This window comes from Pinus tabuliformis, chromosome Q (assembly GCF_031772625.1).
Source record: "Pinus tabuliformis cultivar Carrire ecotype Pingquan chromosome Q, CPIR1, whole genome shotgun sequence".
NCBI classification, from domain to species: Eukaryota; Viridiplantae; Streptophyta; class Pinopsida; order Pinales; family Pinaceae; genus Pinus; species Pinus tabuliformis.
In genome coordinates, this window is record NC_142296.1 from 947,891,345 (window position 1) to 947,915,661 (window position 24,317).

The following is a 24,317-nucleotide window of genomic DNA, read 5'->3' on the forward strand; positions in this document are numbered from 1 at the left end:
TAGCAGGAGAGGCTGTGGGAAGGGCTATCCTTCGCGACCTTGATGTGGCCAAGACTCTTTCAGCATTACAGGATCAGGTCGAGGGCCTCACTCTCGGTATTCCAGATGTGAAAACTGACGAGTTGCCTCTGAGGTTGCAGCGACATACCACTGGCGTGCCAAGTCGATGGACTAGGCTTTTACGCATGATTGCACAGGCGGTGACTTGTTATCACCAGCATCATTAGACTAGGGTGCCCCCTAGCGTTTTGAGTTTTGGGTCATTTGACCAATTTTGTCTTGGTTACAAAACATTATGTGTAAACCATAAATAGTGATGTATATATTTTTGATTTTCGGAGTTTTATTTTGGTTAAGTTACATAATCCGAATGCAAATATTGATGAAATGCTTCTTTCTATAAATATTGCAAATGTCTATCTAACACATAATTTGCCAATGAGTCAGTTAATGTGTTTAAGCTTCTGGAAATATGCTGATATTGAATAAAATCAAATTGCCTTTCCAAAATCTTGACCACTCTTCCTTCGTACGGAAAACACATTACTCTAAAGAGTGAGGAGACAATGGCTCCCATGCAATAAATATAGTCTCGTCCAAGGAGTAGATTATAATCCAGGGGTCCTTGGACTACCATTATGTTCATGTGAACAATTTTCCCTCTCAATGTTATGGGCACATCGGGAAGGATCCCTAACGGTCGACTGGTTCCTTTGTCAAAGCCCGTTAGATTTCTCATTTCAGGCAAAAGCGATGGCGAACCAAGTGCTTTCCAAGCAGTTGAGGAAAGGATACTCACAGAAGCCCCTTCATCTATGATGGTACCGGCCATGACCATTCTATATATCTGAGCAATGATTCGAAATAGTACACTAGTCGGTAAACGGGGTCTGCCTAGTAGATTCCAGTCAAAGGAAACAACTAGGTTGCTTGGAGGTGGGACCGAATAGACGACCGGATATGACTTTGAAGAACTTCCTTCCTGCGGTAAAGGAACGGGTAGACTGCCCCCATGTTCATCGGAGTTTGTGTTTACGAAGAGAATTTGAACGGTGTCATTCTTGTTCTCTTCGGTGACTGTATCATCTGAAGATTGATCCTCTGAAGGCATGACCGGGTCAACTGCCGTCTCGACCTTTTGACTTTCGTCTGGTTCACCCCACCTCTCAGTATTATTTCCAACAGTCGAATTCTCTGAAGTATCCTCAGATCCAAGCCTTAGAAATTCTAGGCATTTTTCAGTGATAAGTGAAATTTTTTATTAAAGGCTGTATCATGTCTCTCCTTCAAGCAAAGAACCAGGTATAGTCACTTTGTAAAGGAACTGAGTGTCTTGTAAAGGAGTGATAGAAGAAGCCCTATAAGGCTTGATTCACAATCGTGTGGCACTCAGAGAAGAGTCCAAAAAGTTTTGGACTTACTACATGTATTAGAGGACCAAAATCTTGATCATAATCACCTAGAAGAAGACCGAGATTCCTCTATATCTCAGAACAAACCTAGATCAATTTTTGAAGGCATTTTGGAAGGGTAGATCTCATCTACAGTCAAGGTAAGTCTTGCAAACTTGCATAGTTACCCTATACTCCTTACAAGCTCGATTTTGTGAAGTCGAGATACTGTGGCACAAAAGTGCAATCATCAAACATATATATATTTGTTCTCTAAAGCACGAATAGTCAATCAAGAGAGCCAACCTTCAAGTGGTCTAGTAGAAGAATCTAATTTTTGAGTATATAAGTAAGAATTATTCTTGTGTGATTCATACACGTTCTCGAGTATTTGGGAAAAGGTTTTTTTGACAAATTTTGAGTATATATTCGTCATCCTTATCACTTCAAGAGAGCTTTAAAAGACAAGTTCTGAGCAGACCTGTATTTGAAAATTCCTACTTGAAAGGGGCAATTTGGAAGTAATCAAAAGAAATTTTGAGAATAAATAATCTCCCACAGAGATTGTCTTTGAATCTACAATAACCCTGGAGGAATCTCAAGAAGTGAATTTGGAGCAATTATTGGAATGACTTGAGGAATGAAATTTGGCTCATCCTAGCCATCAATCAAGTGTTGAAACTTTGCCATCTAAGATGTCTTCTTTTTGCAAGGAAAGCAACAAGTTCGAAGGAACTTCTAACTACCAAGGGTGGAAGAAAAGGATAAACCTCATCCTCATTGAGAATGATGCTACAGATTATATTCTAGGCAATGTTATAAAACCAGACAAGAAGGATACATATACATGAACCAAATATTTTAAAGGTGAGATTAGGGCTCAAAGAATATTGGTGGAGCCAATTAAAGATACTGTTATCCCTTTTGTGGCAGAATTAAATAAGGCAAAGGACATCTATGAGAGATTGAATAAGATGTATTCAGTGAGCACCTCAAGTCAAAAGATTGCACTAAGGAGCAGGTTGTACAAAGCAAGAATTCCTTTTTGAAGAAGACATTGCATCCCATCTTATGAAGATGTCTCAACTAAGAGATTAGTTGCATGCTCTTGGTGAAACAAATATTGATGCAGAAATGACAACCTGTGTTCTCAATGCACTTCCTCCAGAATGAAACTCCTTTATGACCAACATATACTCAAGAAAGGAAACAATTGGTTTTGATGAACTTTGGTCCCAATGTGTGATGGAAGAATCCCAGATGAAGGCAAAAGAGGAAACTGATCCTCTTGGAATGTTTCAAGCTTATGCAGCAAGGCTGAAAACATTAGTTTGAAAGATCTTGTCATCTAAGGAAGAAGGTTGATGTCTCAAATGTAAGATGCTTCGAGTACTATGAGCTGGGTCACTTTCGAAGGGATTGCCCGAAACTTGTGAAGGAATCCAATCAAAGGAAGGGTACAAAAAGGAACGATGGAGCACATGTAGCCGAATAAGTGAAAGAACCCGAGAATAAGAAGGCAAAAGAAGAAGATCCTAGGGATTTCTTCTTCTAAAATGACTCCATCATGATGATTTTGTATAGTTAGAGTAGGACATGTAGTTGCATTGGTAGAATGCACAACATCATGGTTTTCATATTGTATTTAAACATTTTATGGTATATATGTTGTTCACATGTCACAACAGTTATCTAGCAAGAATAAAATTCATGTTGCAAATTGATTAAAGATGTAATAGGATCATTTAAGGATCCCTTATGTGATGACATGGAGTGATTTATTTTAGGAAGAATGACCATGATGGTATCATCACTATTGTTTTTTTTCTAACTTGCAGCGAGCTTCTTGGAAGATTGATTGATTCAATTGCAACATGAAAGATCTCATCTGGGAGATGAGAAGAAGTTGGTAAAAGGCTAGATGACTGGCTGAGACATGGTGATGACATTCCGCTAAAGAAGACTCTGATGATGAGTGGAGAAATACCATGATGATGATGACAAAGACATGATATGACCCTGCATACTGAAAGAAGACTTGTTTCAGGATGATGATGACTTGGATAAGTGATTTTGGCACTTAGTCCAAAGAAGTTGGCATAATACACAATGACAATCATGGTAGCAGACGTTAGATGGTTCAATAATCATGTCTTGATAGATCACTTTCCTGATGTTCAGAGGGAGTCATGATGATATAGATTGATGATAGATCCTGTCCCAACAATAAAGCTGCTGATGCAAAGAGCTCCTCAATGTTTGAAAATTGAAGTCCTCAAATATATTGATGATGAGCTATGATTAGCTACTGTAATGATCTTAGAGATATAATATCTATTGATGGATGCATATCTCAGTTGAGAGGGAGCTTTGGTTACATTCCATATGTGATGGGAATAGGTATATCCTCTTTGTTTGAGAGAGTGATGATGTTGGACACCCATCCTCGGTTAAGAGGGAGTGGAGGACATGGTTCTCTACTTCATGTGTCATGCACTAGACCAAGACTAACAACCGTAAGTCTTAGTGAAGGCCATGAAGGGAGAATGGCATCTAGAGGATTGGGTAAGCATCTGAGACCGATACTCCTTGAGGATTGAGAATCCAAGAGAGGTAGTAGTCTCATGACTGACACTCTTTGAGGATATGGCAAGGTATCCAAGACAAGAGTGGGCGAAGAGGACCGATATTCTTTGAGGATTGGGAATCCAAGATAAGAATAGTCCTAGAGGGACATACCTTATGAGCACCCGGGTGGGGTATGTGCCCTGAGAGGTAGTGTGGTGTCCCATGTAAAGCCTCCTAGCATTATGCTTTGATCTATAGAGAGATAGAGCTTGTCAGTCAAGGCCTTGTATATGTGACATTTGACAATGCTAGTTATGATGATGTTGATGCTTAAGATGGCTTACTAATCCGACTCTTCTCATGAGAACTTTTCAAGGTTGTACTGGCCATGTACCTGTTGTTGTCAACTATGAATACCTCCCTAGTTGAGAGGAAGTCTTGAAAATGGTAAGTAGCTTCGATCCTCATAATTGTCTATGTACCATGACTTGATGTAATCAATGTACTTGTCAAAAGAAAAGAAAATAAAATTGTATTTTTGCAACAAAAAAATATTTATTCAAGAATGGGTTTCTTGGCCATTGATTATTTTGTCTTAGATTTAGCACGCGCTGTGTGATCTAGGGTTTCGACAAGGTCAAAGTCAAGGTCATGATGTAAAGTCCCTTGGAAGGCTCTCGAATCAATGTACAAGAAATATTTTTAAGTATAAAATGTGATCTAGAAGCTACCAAGTGATGGGTTGGCCAACCCATCAAGTTTGCCCCACAAGAGGCACTTGAACCCTACCAAAAGGCAATATAAAGGAGAGGTATTTGACCTCATTTGGGACACACAAGTAATTCCCACTCCTCAAGAAGTTTGAAGAAAATTCAGAACGAGAAAGAGGAGAAGGATAGTGAGGAAAGGAAGAAGGTTTGTTTGTTTGGCTTGGGCATCTATTCTTTGTTTGGAAAGCTCGCTCATATGAGAAGGAAGCTATCTCTATTTAGATTTCGATCTAGAGAAGAGCAGCAGACTGAGTTACAAAGAGAAGCATTGTTGTTTGGGTGGCTGGCCCATCACTTGGTGAGTTGTCTTGATTAAAGGTCTTGGAAGTCTTCGTTGAATTTCTATAAGAAGAGAAGTTTTTGGGTTTTTCCCTGTGGGGGGGTTTTGCCTTGGCGTGGAGCCTATTTCTGGTGTTCTTGTTCGCATTGTGATCTTATTTATTGGCATTGTCTTGATGATGAACAAAAAATAATAATGATGATGATGAACTAACATTATATCACAAGAATCGTCAATATAACATGAGAAAACATTATAAAAGAAACCCTCATTTTGTTTACTCTAGTTTTTCTCGACAAAGAGCACGCTTAGTGTTCTCAATTAGCTGGGACCCTTACCTAGGAGGGTCACATCCATCAGTCCAAGCTGCTCTTTGAAGACCAAGAACTTCCCTTTCGGCAAAGCCTTGGTGAGTATATCCATTATTTGCTCATTAGTCGAAATATGATGGAGCCTCACTACTCCTCTCTGCACCATGTCTCGTATATAATGATACCTGATCTCAATATGCTTGGACTTATCATGAAATACAAGATTCTCTGCTAATCAGATCCCACTCTTGTTGTTGCAGTATATCATGGTTGTATCAAGGACCCGCTCAAATAGCTCTCCAAAGAGCTTTGTCAACCAAACTGCGTCACGGCTAACCATGGTAGCAACAATGTACTCTGCCTCAGTTATGCTTAAAGCTATGGACTTTTGTTTCCTGCTCATCCAAAATATCATGACGGAACCCAAACTAAAGCATCATCCAGATGTGCTCTTCCTGTTAATAACATTTCCAGCCCAGTCAACTTTAGTGTAACCGTGAAGTCGTCCCATGTAAATATCTCAGACCAAGGTTAATCGTCCCATGCAAATATCTCAGTACGTGCTTGGAAGCAACCCAATGTGCATGAAGGGGCTCAGTCATGAATTGACTCAAAGTGTTCACTGCAAAGCATATATCTAGATGGGTGTTCACAAGGAACATCAATGCCCCAATCAATTGTTGATACTCAGAAGGATTCACCAAATCAGGTCCAACAACATCTCCGCATAGCTTCTTGAAGTTCATCTCCATCGGCGTGGCCAGGGACTTGCATTCTACCATTTCAAATCTTTCCAACAACTTCACGACATGTTTTCCTTAGGAAAGGAAAATCTCACCGGGTCTTTATCACACCTCTAGTCCTAGGAAATAATGCATTAAACCAAGATCCTTCATCTTGAACTTGGAGGCCAGCTCCTTTTTACATTCGAGGACCAGGGGCTCACTACTTGTTAAGAATAGCTAATCAACATATAAAACCAAAATCAAAGGCATACCTTGGACCACTTTGAAGTAGAGTTTTGGATCAACTATACTTCTCGTGAATCCAAGCTTCAATAGGTAACTGTCAATCTGAGCATACTAGGTTCTAGGGGCTTGCTTCAAACCATATAATGCTTTCTTCAACCTGCAAACGTGAGTCTTTCTTTCCTTCACTTCAAATGCTTGAGGATGCTCAACATATACTTCTTCCTCATGAAGAAATGTCGTCTTTACATCCATCTGGTGAAGAGTCCATTATTAACTAGCAGCAAGGGAAACACTCGATCTAATGGTAGTGTAATAGGCAACGAGAGCAAATATATCATCATAGTCTTCTCCTTTTTTTTGGGAGAAACCTCGGGTTGCGAACCTTTCTTTGTACTTCTCAATGCTTCCATCAACCCCATGCTTGATCTTGTATAGCCATTTTGAAGTTACAACAAACTTTCCTATAGGTCTTAGAACAACATCACATACATCATTCTTCATAATCAATTGATATTATTTAGTCTTATCATCCTTCCGAACCTATTCTTTCATAGCTTCTTCAAAGGTGGGAGGTTCAACCTGTACGATGGAGCTCATAGCTACAATGTAACCTTAGTACTGGCATGGCTTCTTGCTTTCTCTAAAGGACCTTTTCGCAAGAATATGTCTCTCAACATCCTGCAATGTATCTTGAAGCCACAATGGTCTTTTCCTGGTAGAGGGATCACTTGGAGGACGATCCAAGGGGTCCATAGGCTCCATGGGATCATCATCAACCTCTTTCTCCGATTCAGGCATAGAGGGACTTTCTAGTAGCTCCATATTATCATTTTTCTTCTTAGGAGGTGGCGGAGGAAGGTGTCCTTCTTTTCCAAGGGTAGCATCTTATCAAAAGTTATATCCCTGCTAAACTCGATTTTCCTTTGACTAGATATATATATATATATATATATATATATATTCTAGTCATTGGTTGCCACAATATCCAACAAATGTATCTTTCTTTCCAGTGGCATTCAGCTTGTTCCTCTTGTCATTCGGCACATGGAAATATATGGGGCAACCAAATATCCTGAGATGTCCAATGTCGAGCTTCACGCCTGTGAATACTTCTTCGGGAGTCTTGTTATCCAAAGCTTGATGAGGAACCCTGTTTTGTACATAGACTGCTGTATCTGTAGCTTCTCCCCAGAGGAACTTTGACAACTTTTGATCATGTAGCATATCTCGGGTAGCTTCCACGATGGACCTCTTCTTTCTTTGATTCCAGCCTGTTTGCAAAAGTCAACGAATTCATTTGACATATAGTCTCTGCCATTGTCAGACCTGAAGACCTTGATCTTCTTCCCTGTTTGATTCTCTATTAGCGCCTTGAAGTCCTTGAACATATCGAAAGCCTCATCCTTATACTTCAAATAGTATATCCATGTCTTCTTGGAGAAGTCATCAATAAAGATTATGTAGTAGAGATGTCCACCAATAAAGTGCACTAGCATTGGTCCACACAGGTTAGAATGAATAAGTTGAAGAATACCATCAGTCTTGTTCTTGCTAGAGGGGAATGGTCCCCTTTTCTTCTTTCCACTGGCATGTCCCAGACATACTCCATCATGACTAGCTTGAACATCAGGCATCCTGGAGACCAACTTCTTTAATTTTGGCAGGGCTTCATAATGTAGATGTGCCAACCTACGGTGCCATAACTCACTTTGATGATTGATGTTGTGGACCATTGCTAGCAGAGGTCTTCCATTGACTCTGTAGTCCTTCAATTCTAGATCCCAAGGTAAAAGCATCTCTCATGTAGGATTCCATAGGCCATGTGAGGACTTTTCCTTTGATGAAAACCACTCTCATGCCTTTGTCTTCCAAGGCAGATATGGATACCAGGTGTTACGAATAAAATATATATAAATAATGTAAAATAATGTAAACGATAATAATCATAAATAATGATTAGTTAAACTAGTAATTAGGTTGAAGAGGCATGTCTAAATGAGACATGACTCTCCATGAAGAGACACTTGCCTGATATATAAGCAAGCCTCTCGTTCTCATTGTAAATGATTCATTATCATTCATATATTTAATATAATATTTGTACCGTCATGGATATCTTGATATTCCAAGTTTTTTGGAGTAATTAATTTATAGAAGGAACTTTGTTCACTTCATTGGTATCGGAGCCACGTTTGGCTGATCACCAGGCCCTTGGCCATCAACCTGTCATCAACTGTATTGCCATCGCCATTGTGATTCCAACGTTTTGCTATCAGTTTTGGAGTTTCTCCGGCTTGCGCTTAGGCCTTGGCCATTTAAAAAAAATTATATACGAAATATTATAGAAGGAAAGACCGGAAATTTTGTTTGTCACTTAGAAGATCATATCAGCTTGTGTCGACGAAGATGATTGTTCTGAGAGAGAAAGTCATTCGAAGCCGAAAAAGAGATCAAGCCTTTTTCATCGACAAGCTTTGAGGACAAAGCTTTTTGAGGAAGAAGGCAATGTTACGAATAAAATATATATAAATAATGTAAAATAATGTAAACGATAATAATCATAAATAATGATTAGTTAAACTAGTAATTAAGTTGAAGAGGCATGTCTAAATGAGACATGACTCTCCATGAAGAGACACTTGCCTGAAATATAAGCAAGCCTTTCGTTCTCATTGTAAATGATTCATTATCATTCATTCTTATTCATATATTTAATATAATATTTGTACCCTCATGGATATCTTGATATTCCAAGTTTTTTGGAGTAATTAATTTATAGAAGGAACTTTGTTCGCTTCACCAGGTTCTTCTTTAGTCCCGGAACATACATAACATTATGAAGAAGAACAAATTCATTGGAGTCCAAATGAAATTTGACGGAACCAAAACCCTTCACAAGGTGAGTAGTATTGTCTCCAAGAATGATTTTCAAATTTGTCTCCCTCTTAACTAGGTTTGAGAGGACTTCCCGATATCTAGAGAAATGTCTAGAAGCCCCACTATCTACAAACCAACTATCATACGAATTTGAAGTGGAAGAACTAGAAAAAGCAGAATTAAGAATATATTCAGAATGACTAGCAGCGACATTATTTTCATACCTGGAATTCCTTGACCTCTTTTGACGACGATGGCCTTCTTCTTGATCATCTAGAGTATTTATTCTTCTTCTATCATCTCTTCTTCTTTGATCATTGAACCTCCTGTTGTTGTAGTTGGATCTTGAATCATTTCTCTTTTCCAGGCATTCTCGACTCTCGAGCATAATGGCCATGCTTGTGGTAGTTAAAGCATTAAATTCTAATTCCTCTTCTCTTGGAGTCCTTTGATTCAAGGGGAGGCCTTCTTGAACCAGATATTCTCTCTCTTCCTAAGTTGCACGAAACGGGGAAACGGGTACGAGTTTCCGAAACGCGACCTCCCCAAATTTTGGAAACGGGGAAACACGAATATATATATATATATATATATATATATATATATATGTGCAATCATAAAACATAAATAATACATTTTAATTTATTACATTTAAACATTAAGATTAAATTTACATCACATTTACTCATGAATGATCACATAATGAAAATAAAATATCGGAATATCAAAAAGCAACCTTTATTATATATCCAAATCTCAAAATCAGTCTTTATTTATATTAATATATGAGGCTGCAAGTACAATAAAGACTATAAGGCTGCAAGAGCTATAGAGACAAAAGACTAATCCTCATCATAACAATCCTCATCAAAAATAGAAACAGTACAATGCTCAACAGTGGATGGTGGTGCTGAAGAAGATGATGCACCACTTCCACTTCCAGACTCAGCCTCAATATTCAGGGCAGCAAGAGAGAGATCCAAATCAGGATTTTCTACATCCACATCCCATTCTTTAGAAGGACCACTGTTGTATTCTGGACCCCTACGAGATGCAAGGCGAAGGTTGGAGTGCACATAAACAAGATCCTCTGCCTTCTGTGAACCCAACCTATTGCGCTTCACAGAATGAATAAAACCATAAGTGCTCCAATTCCTTTCTGCTGATGAAGAGCTTGCCACTTGTGAAAGAATACGAATGGCAAGGTTTTGCAAATGTACACCATTTGCTCCATGACAAATCCACCACCTAACTGGATTCATGGTGCTTCTCTCCTCCAAAGCTGATATATCTACATAATCATCTAGTCCTGCAGCAAAATTGGCAATTCCTCCTTTAACTCCCTGTGTAGATGAGAAGGAAACATTCTCATAAGGGCTTTTTTCACCCCATTAGCCACCTCTCTATCCTTATGAGGTGCCTTCCTCTTCCCATTGCTTTGAGCAATAAGCTCCTCATCATAAAATTTGCGGTTCAAAGCATGTGCTAAAGTGTCCAACAGAGTGTTGAAATTGTTCCACCTATCAACAATGATTTTCTTGACCAAACCAGCAAAATGAGCATCAACAAACAAAAGTTGTGGAGACTCTTGCGAAATGATTTCCACAGTTTTCTCAACCATGGAATCCATGCCATCATATACCTCTCCTAAGAAAGGTTGGTGAGTGTCAGCACTCTAGAGAAGCTCAAATGCAGGGGTTGTGAACTTTAGCAAGAAATCTACCTTGCTCCACCAATCCTCATCAAGGCACAATCTACGCACCATAGATCCCTGCTCTGAATCTGCTTGTCTCCACTCAATCCAAAGTTGACTCACCACCATAGAAACTAATGCATGCTTAACTTCAACAAGGCGGCGCAACATCAGGAAGTTTGAGGCATATCTTGTCTCAGCAACTTTTAACAATTCCAATTTGGAGTACTCTCGAAATATGGCCTGAGATTGGTGGTGGTTGGTGATGAATTTGACAATTTCCCTTGCTTCCCCCGTGAGTTCCTTTATCCAAGAAACTTTGTTGTCGATCTCCTCTAAGATCAGATTCAGATTATGGACAATGCATGGTGTCCAAAAGATGTGGTCATACCTCCTCTCAATAATTAAACCTACAGCTTTGCAAACTGGTGCATTATCTATGATAACTTGCACCACCTTGTTAGGCCCTATTTGTTCAATAGCTTTTAAATAACATCAGCAATGAACTATGCATCTTTCACCTTCCTGAGCAGTCTTATGCCTTGATAAAGATTGCATCGCCATGCCCATGAGCCACCACCTGCAAATCTTTGAATCTTCGTCACATACCTCCAAGAGGATAATATTCAGCCCTTGGGTTGGCCCTAGGGCTTGAACTTGCAGCTGCACTTTGGCTGTAAACCGTTGCTGCAAAAATAAATAAAAAAAACAAATCTGTAAATAAAAAACGTTTTTCATATTTTTGGCAGCATAAACCCTAGAAAAATTGAAGAAATAATAGGAAAAAACTAACAAAATGAATGTTGCTTACCCAAATTAATTTTTTGTAGCTGAAGCTACCCCAAAATGCCAGAAAAGAGAAGAGAAATATGGCTGTAGCTGAGCCAAAAAGCCAAGAATGTCGTAGCCGGAAACTCTGCACTCCAAATCTGCTGCTGAAATCTCTTTCTCTTGCTGCTGAAATCTCTTGCTCTTGCTGCTGAAATCTACTTTGCTCACTGCTCAAAACACCCTAGCTGAAACAACTGCTCTCTTCCTCTCTTCTCCTTTGCTAAAATTGCCAGTCTCCAAGAGAAACGACTTGCTGAATAGTGTGATGAGAGAATGAGACAAAGTTCACTTTTATAACTTTAGACAGGCTTCTAGAAGCAACTAGAAGTCACTAGGATAACCTAAGAATAAATTAGAAAACAAATTAAAAAAAAAATTATAAAAAACACGAGTAAATGCTGAAACGTGGGTCGTATGGCCGTGAAACGCGTTTCCGGCCATACTGGCCACGTTTCAGTTTCGTGAAACGTGGCAGTATGGCTTGAAACGCGTTTCATGGCCGTACCAAACGCGTTTCAGCGTTTTGTACTCGTTTCCGTACGGAAACGCCCTCCTGCCCCACGTTCCCTACAACATAGCCCTCTTCCCTTGGAGTCCTTTGATTCACGGGGAGGCCTTTTTGAACCAGATATTCTCTCTCTTCCTTTCCTATTCTTGTCTTCAACAACAAATGTAGAGGGCTCTCCTTCATGCTTTTGAATTCTTCCTTTGGCAATCATCAGGGCCTCCTCTTAAGTGCATTTACCAATGAGCTCATCAAATGTCAGAAGGACATTAGTGTTGCCTAGAGTAATAATGAAGGTTTCCCAAATAGGAGGAAGACCTTGAAGAGTCACCACCACCAACTCTTTGTCAAATATTTGTTCACCAATAGATTGAAATTGATCCCTTAGGTGGGATACTCTCATGATATGGAATTGCACAGATTCCCCCTTGTTCATCTTCATTTCTTTGAGTTGATTTTTCAAAAAGAGTATGTGATTCAAGTTATTGACCTCATACATCCTGACCAACTTGTCGTAAATATTCGTAGACTTTTTCAAGCTACCAACATAAACAAGTAAATGATCTTGCATACCATCAACGAGAATTTTCTTGGCTTTGAACTCACCTTTCTTGTACCTAGATTTGGCAGTAGCAGTAGCATTTTCTGGGGGTGCAAGAATTTTTCCTTTCTCATATTCCAAGACATCATTTTCATCCAATATCACTTCCAACCTGATTTTCCAAGCAACAAAGTTTGATGAGTAACCCAACTTCTCCGAATCCTTAAAGTACGAGGTAGACATCTTGACCAAATCAAATAGGCTCTTTCAACTTCTTTTAATAATGATTGCTCTTGTCTCTTGTCTACTTGGGCTTGTCTTCACCTTTGCTCTGGTACCATGATAAGTTTCCACTGTTCTATGCTGATAAAATCACTTTATCCCAATTCTTAACTTCAATTAGCAATCAAATCAATCTTCTAGTAATAAATAAAAATTGTAGATAGAATAGTAAATGCAATGTATAGTAGAAGACAATCAAGAGAAATAACAAGAGACACCAGGATTGGTCAAAGACCAGGGAAAAACCCACAATGGGGAAAACCCTTTCAAATTCTTCTTCTTATTAGATTGTCATAAAATGTTCAACAGAGAGAGTACAATGTTCCAATTCATCAATCAAGAGTCAAAGTCAATCCTTTGACTATCCAACAAAACCAACCAAACAATATCCAAGAGATGAACCCAATAGACAATTCTGAACAAACTTAGTGTCTCCAAAACTGATCCAAGTCTGCAATCAACAGTCAACAATATCTTAGGTCACAACCACGAGACCTAGTGACGATAGTGCGGCTATAGCCCTCCAGTCGCAGGGAGCACCCTATCAAATGAGCGATTGTAGCCAAATTTTTCTCGATCCAACCCTACAACTCTAGATTAATTTCTTCTCCTCACACGTGTGAGCTCAGACCCTACAATTTCGGACCTGTACAAACCAATTTTAGACCTGTACGAACCAATCCAAAGAAGAGAGAGAAGAAGATGCTTGATGATGATGTCCAAATGAGGTTGACTTGTCTTGTATTTATATGCTTCCAAGGGGTGCCCAATTTCTCTTTAAAGTCGACCTAAACTTTTGTGCACATGTGGGTTTTCACCTTAAAAATACATTTTTCCTTAACCAAATTAAATTCTTCCAAGGGCTAGGAGGGGTCTTTCTTAATGAGGAAGGTTGTTCAAAGGAGGGAATTTGTCCCTGAGCTGCCAAATTAACATTTTCTGCTTGCATTGTTTTTGAAACGTTAACTATAACTAAAATTACAAATTCTATGAAAATCCTTATATTTTGGTATATAGATTACTCTAGGTAAAAGATTTTTTATTTATAGTATAAAGTATTGATATTTAGCTGTCCTCTGTTATACAACGGGCCAATTTTAAATGTGTTAAATACTATGGAAACTTTACATGTATTCTTCTTAAAATGTCTGGTTAAAATCTTTCATCCACCCTGTATTTCAATTTTTTAGGATTACAATGATGCTTCTTTGATAGTTATTGTATGGGTATTTACTTACTATGTCTTATTATTGTGACATTTTTAAAGTTCTATCATGTGTTTCCCATTATTGTAATAATCCTCAAGAGAATAAATATGATTGAAACCTATAATGACTTGGTTTTCCAATGAAGTAGGTATAGACATTTCGACAATTGGTACATAAGAACTATTTTTGCCATTACATCTTGAGGTTTTAAGACTTGCTAGGTGAAAATCATTTGTAGAACCAATAATGTGAGAGAAGTCTTGAAAGTTTCTTTTACAACTCACATCTTGGAAGGAGACAACCTTATTTTATTACAGTGTTCCATGGAGACGCCTCCCCCAGGGTTGGGTGCATGCACCCCTCGCACCCCATGCACCAGGAATATGGGGATGTCTGGGGAAACGTTTCCCCATGTCTCCCTTTTGGCGAGATGCAGGGGGGCATTTCCCCAGTGTGGGAGACACGATTCCCCAAAAAGGGTGCTATGGGCATCCCCTCTCAGAAAGCACTGGGCGTCCCCCCTTAATTTTTCTTGAAAAAAATAATTTATGAGTGAGGAAGCTTAATATTCAACCCTAGGGCCTAGTAGTGCTATGTAATTAATGGTAATGTTAAATTCTTAAAGTAAAATGATGAAAATGAAAGATAAAGGTTAACTTCTACTTAAATTTTTAACATTAACATGAAATGACTTGGGATGTTTGAGAGTGGTTCCAACCTCATTGGACTTCATATGGAGAAAATAGAATTTCATATCCCATTCAAAATTCAACAAACTTAATACTTTTAAGGGTTTCAGGATTGGGGCGATTGCAATGTTTCCATTGGATTCTATCAAGTATGAATGTATGGAACTAGCATTCAATCAAGAGCACCAAGCCTAGAATCACCCCTTTTGAGGGGGGGCATGTCTGTTAGCTTTCTAATACCCAATTGCTAATTTAATAAAAATTCTGAGATGAGGAAAACGGAAAACTGAACTCAAAACTCTTTTACTAAATATGTTGAGTATTCTAACAAATAATAGTGGTGGAAAATAAATTTACGAAGACACAAGCACACAATAACAATACACTAGAATTTACCCAGGAAACCCCAATTGAGGAAAATCCGCCAACCTGTGTGTTTTATTAATATTATGCTTAGCAAAAATCTTAGAAAATTGATTACAAATATTGGGAAAATTTCTCCTTGTTGAGAAATCTAGGGCATTCAGAGTTAAAAGATCTCTTTGCTTGATAATTGCTTGTGATATACTTTTACTTCTTTGACTTATCATCTTTTCCTTGTTAGCTTATTAATGTGTTCTTCTCATCCAGAGAATTATCAATATGCACAATAAGAGACAAGTGACATAGTATGTAGGCTTCTTAGCCAGGGCCAAAACCTCTCAGCTCTTGAGAGGAAACCCGATCAAAATTCTTCTTCTAGATATTCAGTTGATAAGTACCAAGACCATGACACAGACCCTTGACTCTAGTATCCTCCCAAGAACCTTGTCACTAACCTTGATGCTCTGCCTCTTCCCTTCCTTGCCTTTCTTCTTGATCTCGAACTGCTCCCCTTCGTTCCTTCTAGAGAAACTCAGTCTCTATCCTTCACACCGCTCCTTCTCAACTTCCTCTAGAGAATCTCGGTCTCTAGGCTTTCACTGGTCTCCTCTAGAGAAACTCGGTCTGTAGATCTCTACTTCGGTCACCTGGAAGAATCTTCCTTTGTTGCCCCAGAAGAGATCTTCCTTCATTATCCCAGAAGAAACCCTACTTCGCAGACCCAGAAGAATTTCTCCTTCGCTGATCTAGAAGAGTCTCTCCTTTGCTGACCTAGAAGATTCCTTTCTTCGCACTTCTGTTTCACTTCTCCTTCACACTTCTGCTTGTTGAAGTTAAGTCGAGTTGCTTGCTCATAAAGGAGGACGAGTGTGTCTATATATACACCTCCCTACATGTCCATTAGGTCGACATGACTGTTGGAGGTAGGTCGACTTCTTCTAGAGAGTTCCTCCATCGTTGTAGGCCGACTTGAACAGGATATATGGCTAGATCTTGGAGGATATTTTTCATACATAAGTTTGACCTTTTACAAAGTGTAACATGACTTCATTACATGACAATGACTCTAGAGTCTAACACTTTATGACTAGATGACAAATAAATCTTAAAGACTCTCAAAGGGAGTCTTGACTCAAAAACAAAATCCCTTGCTCATGAAACCCATGAAGCAAGTCAATAAAATAATTTTATTTTTCTTATTTACATCTCATTACATAAAATCGTATTTGCATGTCATTATGAAGGCCAAACCTAGTTACACTTTTCAACACTTATTCAGTTCACTTTCCCTCAACACACTATTCTACACCTCTCTAACTAACTCGGCCTCGGAGTATGAAATCGTATAGGCTATTCGGCCCTCCTGTGTAGGATGACTCAACCTTGAAAGTGAGCACGTTGCTGAAGAAATCACTGAGGCTATTCGACCTTTGTCTGTTTGCCCTAGTATGTTGAACTAGAATCTCTTTTTGCTAAGCTAAAACACACGTCTCTAGTGCGTAATGTTGATAGCGAAGTCTGCACCCTTCCCATTTTTATAAAATCGAACTAGCCCACTAACTCACATCATTAACTCAAGTCAAACTACTAAGATCGATTTAATTTTTGACTATAGGAAAATTATAATTCTCCTAAGTCAAAATTAAGTTAAGATATAACTGCGCCTTAAATTCACTTGTGGATTCCACTGCCAAATTCAGTGCATTTCTAAATTTAGCAGAACCCTTCCATCTCTAACTTCAATTAACACTACCTCTTAGAGAGTAAGGTGTTCTGTACTAAACCCAGTTTATCTGTGAAGTAGGCAAATTTGCCTCTTGCTAATGCCTTGGTCAAGATATCTGTTGTTTGCTCCTTTGTAGGTATGTATTGAACTATGACTTTACCCCTCTGAACACAATATTTGATATGGTGGCACCTGATTTCGATGTGCTTGGAGCATTCATGAAATAGTGGATTTTCGGAGAGCTTGATGCAACTCTGATTATCATAGTTTATGACTGTGGGATCTAACCTCTAGCTAAACAACCCGACAAATAACTTCCTCAACCAAATAGCCTCACAAGTTGCTTAGCTGGAAGCCATGTACTTGGCCTCAGTTGAGCTCAGTGCCATTGATCTCTGCTTCCTGTTGAACTAGGAAACAACTGTTGACCCAACACTGAAAGAACAACCTAAAGTGCTCTTCTTGCCTGCTGAAACCTTTCCCCAATTTGCATCTATGAATCCTGAAGACTGACTCCATCAACCTGCCTATACAACAACCCATAATCTGATGTGCCCCTGAGATACCTCAAAACGTGCTTAACAACAACCCAATGCACTCTGGTTGGCTCAACCCTAAACTGGCTCAACTGGTTAACTGCGAAGCAAATGTCTAGTCGTGTGCTCACTAGATATATCAACAACCCTATGAGATACCTATAGAGAGTAACATCTACTCGCTCACCTCTGGTAGCATCCACCTTCCTCTAGTTTGTGACTGGAGGCATGGTCATGGGTTTACAATCCTATGTGCAATCTCTTGAGAATCTTTTGTGTGTACTTGCCCTGTCCAAGAATATCTCCCCATCACCCTGCGCCCTTCCTTTTATATGAACAAGTGAGCGTGAAAACCCCCACACACAAGAACAGAGACCAGTTGGTGGAGCTACTCGGACGAATTTTCAATGTTCTTGGAGAACCTGTCGATAATTTGGGTCCTGTAGATGCTTGCATAACATCTCCTATTCATAGACCCGGGAGAATGGCCGAAGAGAAAAGTTTAGGGTGGTTGGACCTCCCAGCAGCGATCCGCATTTATCCACCCATACTCCTTGACGAGCGAGCCCCCCGAAGAGTGCCTAGAGTGGGTAACTCTGCCATACCTCAAACCCAAGGAAATATTGCATCAGCCCTATCTCCTTCATCTCAAACTCTTATGCAAGATCTCTCTTGCAGTCACGGATGAGCTCCTCGTCCCCTGTTAATATCAAATCGTCAACATATAACACAAATGAGAGGTTGGCCGTCAACCATAATATAATATAGGTTAGGGTCTTCACTCTTGGTGGAGCCCAATATGAGAAGGTAGTTGTCTATCTAGGCATACCATGCCCTCCGTGCTTACTTGAGCCCATAAAGAGCTCTCTTTAGCCTGCACACATGCATGTCTCTGCTGAAAGTCTCAAACCCTTTAGACCGCTCAACATATATCTCTTCCTCAACAACTCGTTTAAGGAAGGCGATCTTCACGTCCATTTGGTGGATTTTCCAACTCATTTGCGCTGCAATCATTAGAATAGTCCTAATGGTCAAATATCGGGCCACTAGTGCGAACATCTCATCATAGTCTATCCGTTCGACCTGAGAGAACCCTTTGGCCATGAATCTAGCCTTACACTTCTCCACACTCCCATCAACTGCATGCTTAATCTTGTACACCCAATGTGAACAAACCACTAACTTGCCAAATGGTCTTGGCACAGTCTCCCAAACGTCATTTTTCATGATAGAGGAATCCTCCACCATGGCATCTTGCCATGCCTACTGAGAAGTTGCCTCATAACAAGAAGGTTCTGAGTCTATCACCTCAGTCATAAGTGCCATGTACTGTGTATATCTCTATGGTTGTTTACTCTATCTAAATGTGGAGTTGGGGGCTCTAAATCTCTTGTGAGCCTCTAAATCTCTTGTGAGCCTCTGCAATCAGCTGATCTACCCACCTGGTTCATCCTCTCCCTGCACTGGGAGTCACTGGCTGAGTGGGCCCCTCTAACTCTTCTCACTCCTCCCATTCCGTGCTTTCTCCTCAACTACGTGCTAGTTGGCCTGCCCAACAACTAGCTGTGATGAAGTCCGAGGCACTGGCTGAGCATCCTGCTTGGGAGCTTGCTTCTCCTCTTGTGCTACACCCTGCACATGCTCCAATGAATACCCGAGAGCCCTTTCTTCCTCGAACTTCACATCACGTTTGGCCCTTTCTTCCTCGAACATCACATTACTTTTGATCGTTGTCTTCCTGAGTATTGGAATATACACCCTGTATGCCTTAGATGTCTTACTGTGGCCCACGAAAATGCCCTTTCTTCTACGGGCTCCAGCTTCTTCTGGTTATTAGAAGACAGTAGTAAAAAAGGTTGCCAAAGATTTAGAAGTGAGACATGTTAGGCTTCTTGCCTGTGAAAACCTCCTATAGTGTGACTTTGCCTTGCACCCTGTGTGGACCCCTGTTTTGCAAAAAGATTGTAATGTTGCATGCCTCTACCCAAAGAAACATAGGTAGCCCTTGGTCATGCAACATAGCCTTGGTTGCTCCAATAATGCTCTAGTTCTTACGCTCAACCACCCCATTTTGTTGAGGGTTATGAAGTACATTGAGCTCTCTCTTGATGCCCTCCTTGGCACACAAGTTCCTCAAGGCGTTGGAGATGTACTCCCCACCATTGTCTGAGCTCAGCGCCTTGATCCTCTTGCCAGTTTCGTTCTCCACCGAGGCTTTGAATTCCACGAACTTCGAGAAGACCGGATCTTTCTTCTTCATGAAGAAGATCCAAGTCTTTCTCGAGTGGTCATCAATGAAGGTGACATAATATCTGTATCCCATCAAGGATGGAGAGGAAAATGGTCCACATACATCCGAGTGTACTAGCTCCAAGATGCTCTTGGCCCTGTTGTCTTTGCTGGAAAAAGATGTCTTGGCATAGTTGCAAAGTGTGCAACCCTTGCAAACATCATGCTAATCTACACTGTAATGTAACAATCTTGTGTTAATCTCCATCAAATCTTCCGCGCTCCATGTTGTAAGTGACCCATACGCCTATGTCAAAGCTCCCCAAGATCACATCTATGCACATTGATCTCTCTATTGCTCAAGGTTGCTTTTGTCTCAAACTGTAACTTGTAGAGGTTCTTCACCCTAACTCCAATCTGCTTCATGGCTCCAGAATTTAAGGGCTTGAGGAAAGCCTTTCCTTTGCTAAAGATAACCTCATAACCTTTGTTTTCCAAGGTTGAGACTGAAACAAGGTTTTTCTTCAACCCTGGGACATAGATGACATCTCTAAGGTAGAGAGGATTCTCCAACTGCCTGAGCTATCTTCTTCTTGGAAAGGTGAGGTATGATGTGATCCTTGTCTCCTTCAAGGTTATTCTTCTGGCCTTTGCGTCCTTCTTGTTATGCTGGGCCAACTGCTAAGGATCTGCTGGGGTGACTGGTGGACTCTCCACAAATTCCCAAACTTCCTGCTCCTCCAAAGCTACACCAATTCTCTCCTTCCAAGAACATAAATTAGAGGCCCCATCAAGGCGGTCCTCAAATCTTAGCCCCAAATATGCCATCTTGATTGTTCTATCTGCTCAGAAATCCTTGTGTAGAGCTTGCTAGGAGAAAACTCTAGTGCGGATTGTAGCCAGAAAACCTAGCGCAACCCTGAAGTGAACTACGTTCCCTTTCCTCTGTTTTTCACTTGCTCTTGAGGAAAATAACACGCTTTCTAGTCTTCAATCAGAGACCCGCTCTAATACCATGTTAGCTTTCTAATACCCAACTGCTAATTTAATAAAAATTCTGAGATGAGAAAAACGAAAAACTGAACTCTAAACTCTTTTACTATATATGCTAAGTATTCTAATAAATAGTAGTAGTGGAAAATAAATTTAAAAAGACACAAGCACACAATAAAATACTCTAGAATTTACCCAAGAAATCCCAACTAAGGAAAACCTGCCAACTTGTGTGTTTTATTAATACTCTGCACAACAAAAATCTTAGAAAATTGATTACAAATGTTGGGAAAAATTCCCCTTCAATTCGCTATCCCTATGAGGACTATTCTGTGCCTCTCTAATTAACTCAGCCTTTGCATACGCAGTTGTATGGACTCGTACAGGCTATTTGGCCCTCTTGCGCACGCTGAGTTGGCCTTGAAAGTGAGCATGCTACTAAAGAAATTGTTGAGGCTATTTGGCCCCTGTCTCTCTGCCCTAGTACACTGAACTGGAATCTCTTCTTGCTGAGCCAAAATGCACAAGTCTCTAGCGCATATTGATGATAGCCAAGTTTATGCCCTTCCCTTTTTATAAAATCGAACCGGCCCTTCAACTCAAGTTGAACTGACCCTTCAACTCAAGTCGAATTGGCCCTTTAACTCCAGTCAAATTGGCCCTTTAACTCAAGTCAAACTGGCCGTTTAACTCAAGTCATTCTAGCGCATATTGATGATATCCAAGTTTACGCCCTTCCCTTTTTATAAAATCGAACTAGCCCTTGCCCTTCAACTCAAGTCATTAATTCAAGTCAAACTGGGTTCCAATGCTGAATTTAGCGCACTTCTAAATATAGCAAAACCCTTCCATCTCTAACTTCAATTGACAATGTCCTCCTCAATTTTGTCTAATAGCCCTTGGAAAAAAAATAAAATAAAAAAATAAATAAAATTAAATAAAAATAAAACTAAAAAGAAAAATACATAACAAATATCAAAGCCTAAACTAATTTGCAATCCCTAACTCACTCATTCGACTTACCAAGCTTACATCTACTTGGCTTACCACACAACGCTATTTGACTTACCAGTTAACTATTGCCTCTCCTCCCCTGGACGCTCCTTCAATGCTCATTGTCCATTTTAATTTTCAGTTTTAACTTTCAAGTCTTGACTCTAGATATCGATGACCTTAGACTGATTCTTTGACTCATCATTCTTTACTATTTTTGAGTTTTAGTTATATCAATTTACCATTCTAGTCTTCCTTCAATATCTACTATAGTCTATTTTGCTTAGTACTAATTAGATTCTAGAATGATGAATGATGAATTTAAATTTTAAATCAATTTAGAATCTAGAATGATGAATGATGAATTTAATTTTTAAATCAATGTAGATTCTAGAATGATGAATATGGATCAATGTATTTCATTATTTAATTTAATTATGTATGGATCAATGTATTTATACTTTTATTATTTAATAAGAATTCATATATATATATATATATATATATATACTCCGATGTCCCCTATCCCCCCCTAAATTTCCCTAAAATTTGAGGGTACTCTCACATGTACCAATTGTGCGTCTCCCCGCACTCACGTCACCCCGTCCTGGATGTTAGAAAATCAGAAAGACAAATTTTCTTATGTTGATAATTACTTGTGATATCTTTGAATTCTTATTATCTTTCTTATGTTCCTTTTTATCTTTGTTCATCAAGTAATTACCGAAACCAAAACACAAAGATCAAGGACACCAAATATAGGCACTCAGCTAGGGCTAAAAACCCCCATATAGGGGAAAACCCAGTCAAGAACTCTTCCTTTAGTAATTCAAATTGAGATAGACCAAGACCCTAGACCAACAAACCTTCCTCCTCCACCAAGTCAGCCTTCCAAGATGATATAGTAGTCTCTTCTTATCCAGCAGCTTCAGCCCAACAACAATCCAGAAATTCGACTTCCCAGCTACAGAATTTCGACCTCCTCCTTCGCTATCCTTTTTCTTCTTTTTCCTTGAAATTTCACACTTTTTTCTGGCCCCAGAAGTTGCAGATCAAACTTTTTGTGAGTGAGTGACAAATGAGGTCGAGTTGCTGCCTTTATATAGTGATTCTGCTGCCCAGTTTAGGCCAACATGTCTAGTTTCGAGGCCGACTTGGTATAGGAGGCCTGATTGACCTATTTTACAATAAAATAAATTTCTTTGACAGATAAATCCCAAGAAGGGTTCTTTACAGTAGGACATGGACAAGGACACTTGACATAAACCCCAGAAACCTTCAATGGAGGCTTTGACCTAAAAACAATTGACCCAAGCATGAAACCCATGCTTTAATAAGTCAATTTCTTTTAATAATAAAATTCTTTTTTTCTTTCTTTTGATAATAAATTACATTACGACTTGAATACAATTATGAAGATCGAACCTAGTTACATTCTTCAACACTGGAGTCTTGGTGGAACATTGTTTTAATGAAGATGTTGAATATCTGTAATAATTTTTTTTTTTCTTTGGTTTTCTGGCATTTTCTGAGATGATGATAGAGAAAAATGCTTCTGGCTTTTGGATTTGCAATTTGCAGGTTCAAAGGGAGTACCATTTACCTGCTGGTGACTTTCCAAACGTTGAACATTTCAAGGAAGTATTGAGTGGTTATAACTTCGATAAATTTGAGAAGATTAAACTAAAAATGATTCAGACAGTAGATGACATGCTAGGATATGACATTCCTGACTTACTGCGCAAGTTCCGCAACCCATATGACAGAATTGTTTCTAAATTTTAATCTTGACATTTTATTATTCTCTGCCTGGATTTATTTGCAGAGATACATGTCACATGGATGTCATATCAGTGTGGTGCATATTGTGACCGATGTAATTGTTGCAATTTTTTCACTCTTGCAAAACTCTGGCATGCATGCAGCTCTGCCTATCTAATAGTATGTTTACTTCTGGAGCTAGTCACCAATTAAGAAGTATTCCAAATTTGTCTAGTGATTAACATTTTTCTTCAAGTGCACTTCCATCTTCTGTTTAGCATCCACACTACCCTGTTCAAGATTAAGTCTCCATTAGTGTCTGTCTGCCTGTACTGCAGTAGTGTGGGAAAGTTCTGAATGTAGGTAGAGTGAAAGCAAGCTGTGAACTTCCTTGCAAATCACATTGCTGTTGTTTCGGGTAGATTTAAGCAAGCAGTTCTATGATTTTATGATTGGTAAATATTTGTATGTATTGACTCGCTAAGTTCTAGCGCTGATGCTTAATGTTTTATGACTTCACAATGTGTTCAATTTTGATGGTTAACCATGCAGTTGTAGTTGTTATATTGTAATGCAATTGGAGGGAGGGTATGTTTCTTAATTGCAAATAATCTGGAGACGTAGGGATATTGATGCAAAACAAATTGAAATATGAATGAACATTATGTAGGCGGTACTCACACATACATGGCTACGTAGCATACGATTGGTATAAAAGATACAATAAAACACTATAGTAACTGGAGTATGATTATGCAACCAGTAACAGTTTGCTGATATGTGAGCTTGATTGTTGGAG

At 39.3% G+C, this 24,317-nt stretch overlaps 1 protein-coding gene across 2 annotated transcripts in view; it reads left to right on the top strand.

Annotated features, from left to right (window-relative positions):
* The window catches only part of LOC149222612 (EH domain-containing protein 1-like), a 282,069-nt gene extending 258,350 nt beyond the window's left edge, over window positions 1-23,719 (top strand). For both annotated transcript variants that reach the window (XM_089385524.1, XM_089385525.1), the window contains exon 16: window positions 23,339-23,719. In XM_089385524.1, the coding sequence (XP_089241650.1) occupies window positions 23,339-23,542 (204 nt within the window). In that variant the 3' untranslated portion in view covers window positions 23,543-23,719. The remainder of the gene's footprint in view (window positions 1-23,338) is intronic.
* The last annotated feature ends 598 nt before the right edge of the window (window positions 23,720-24,317 follow it).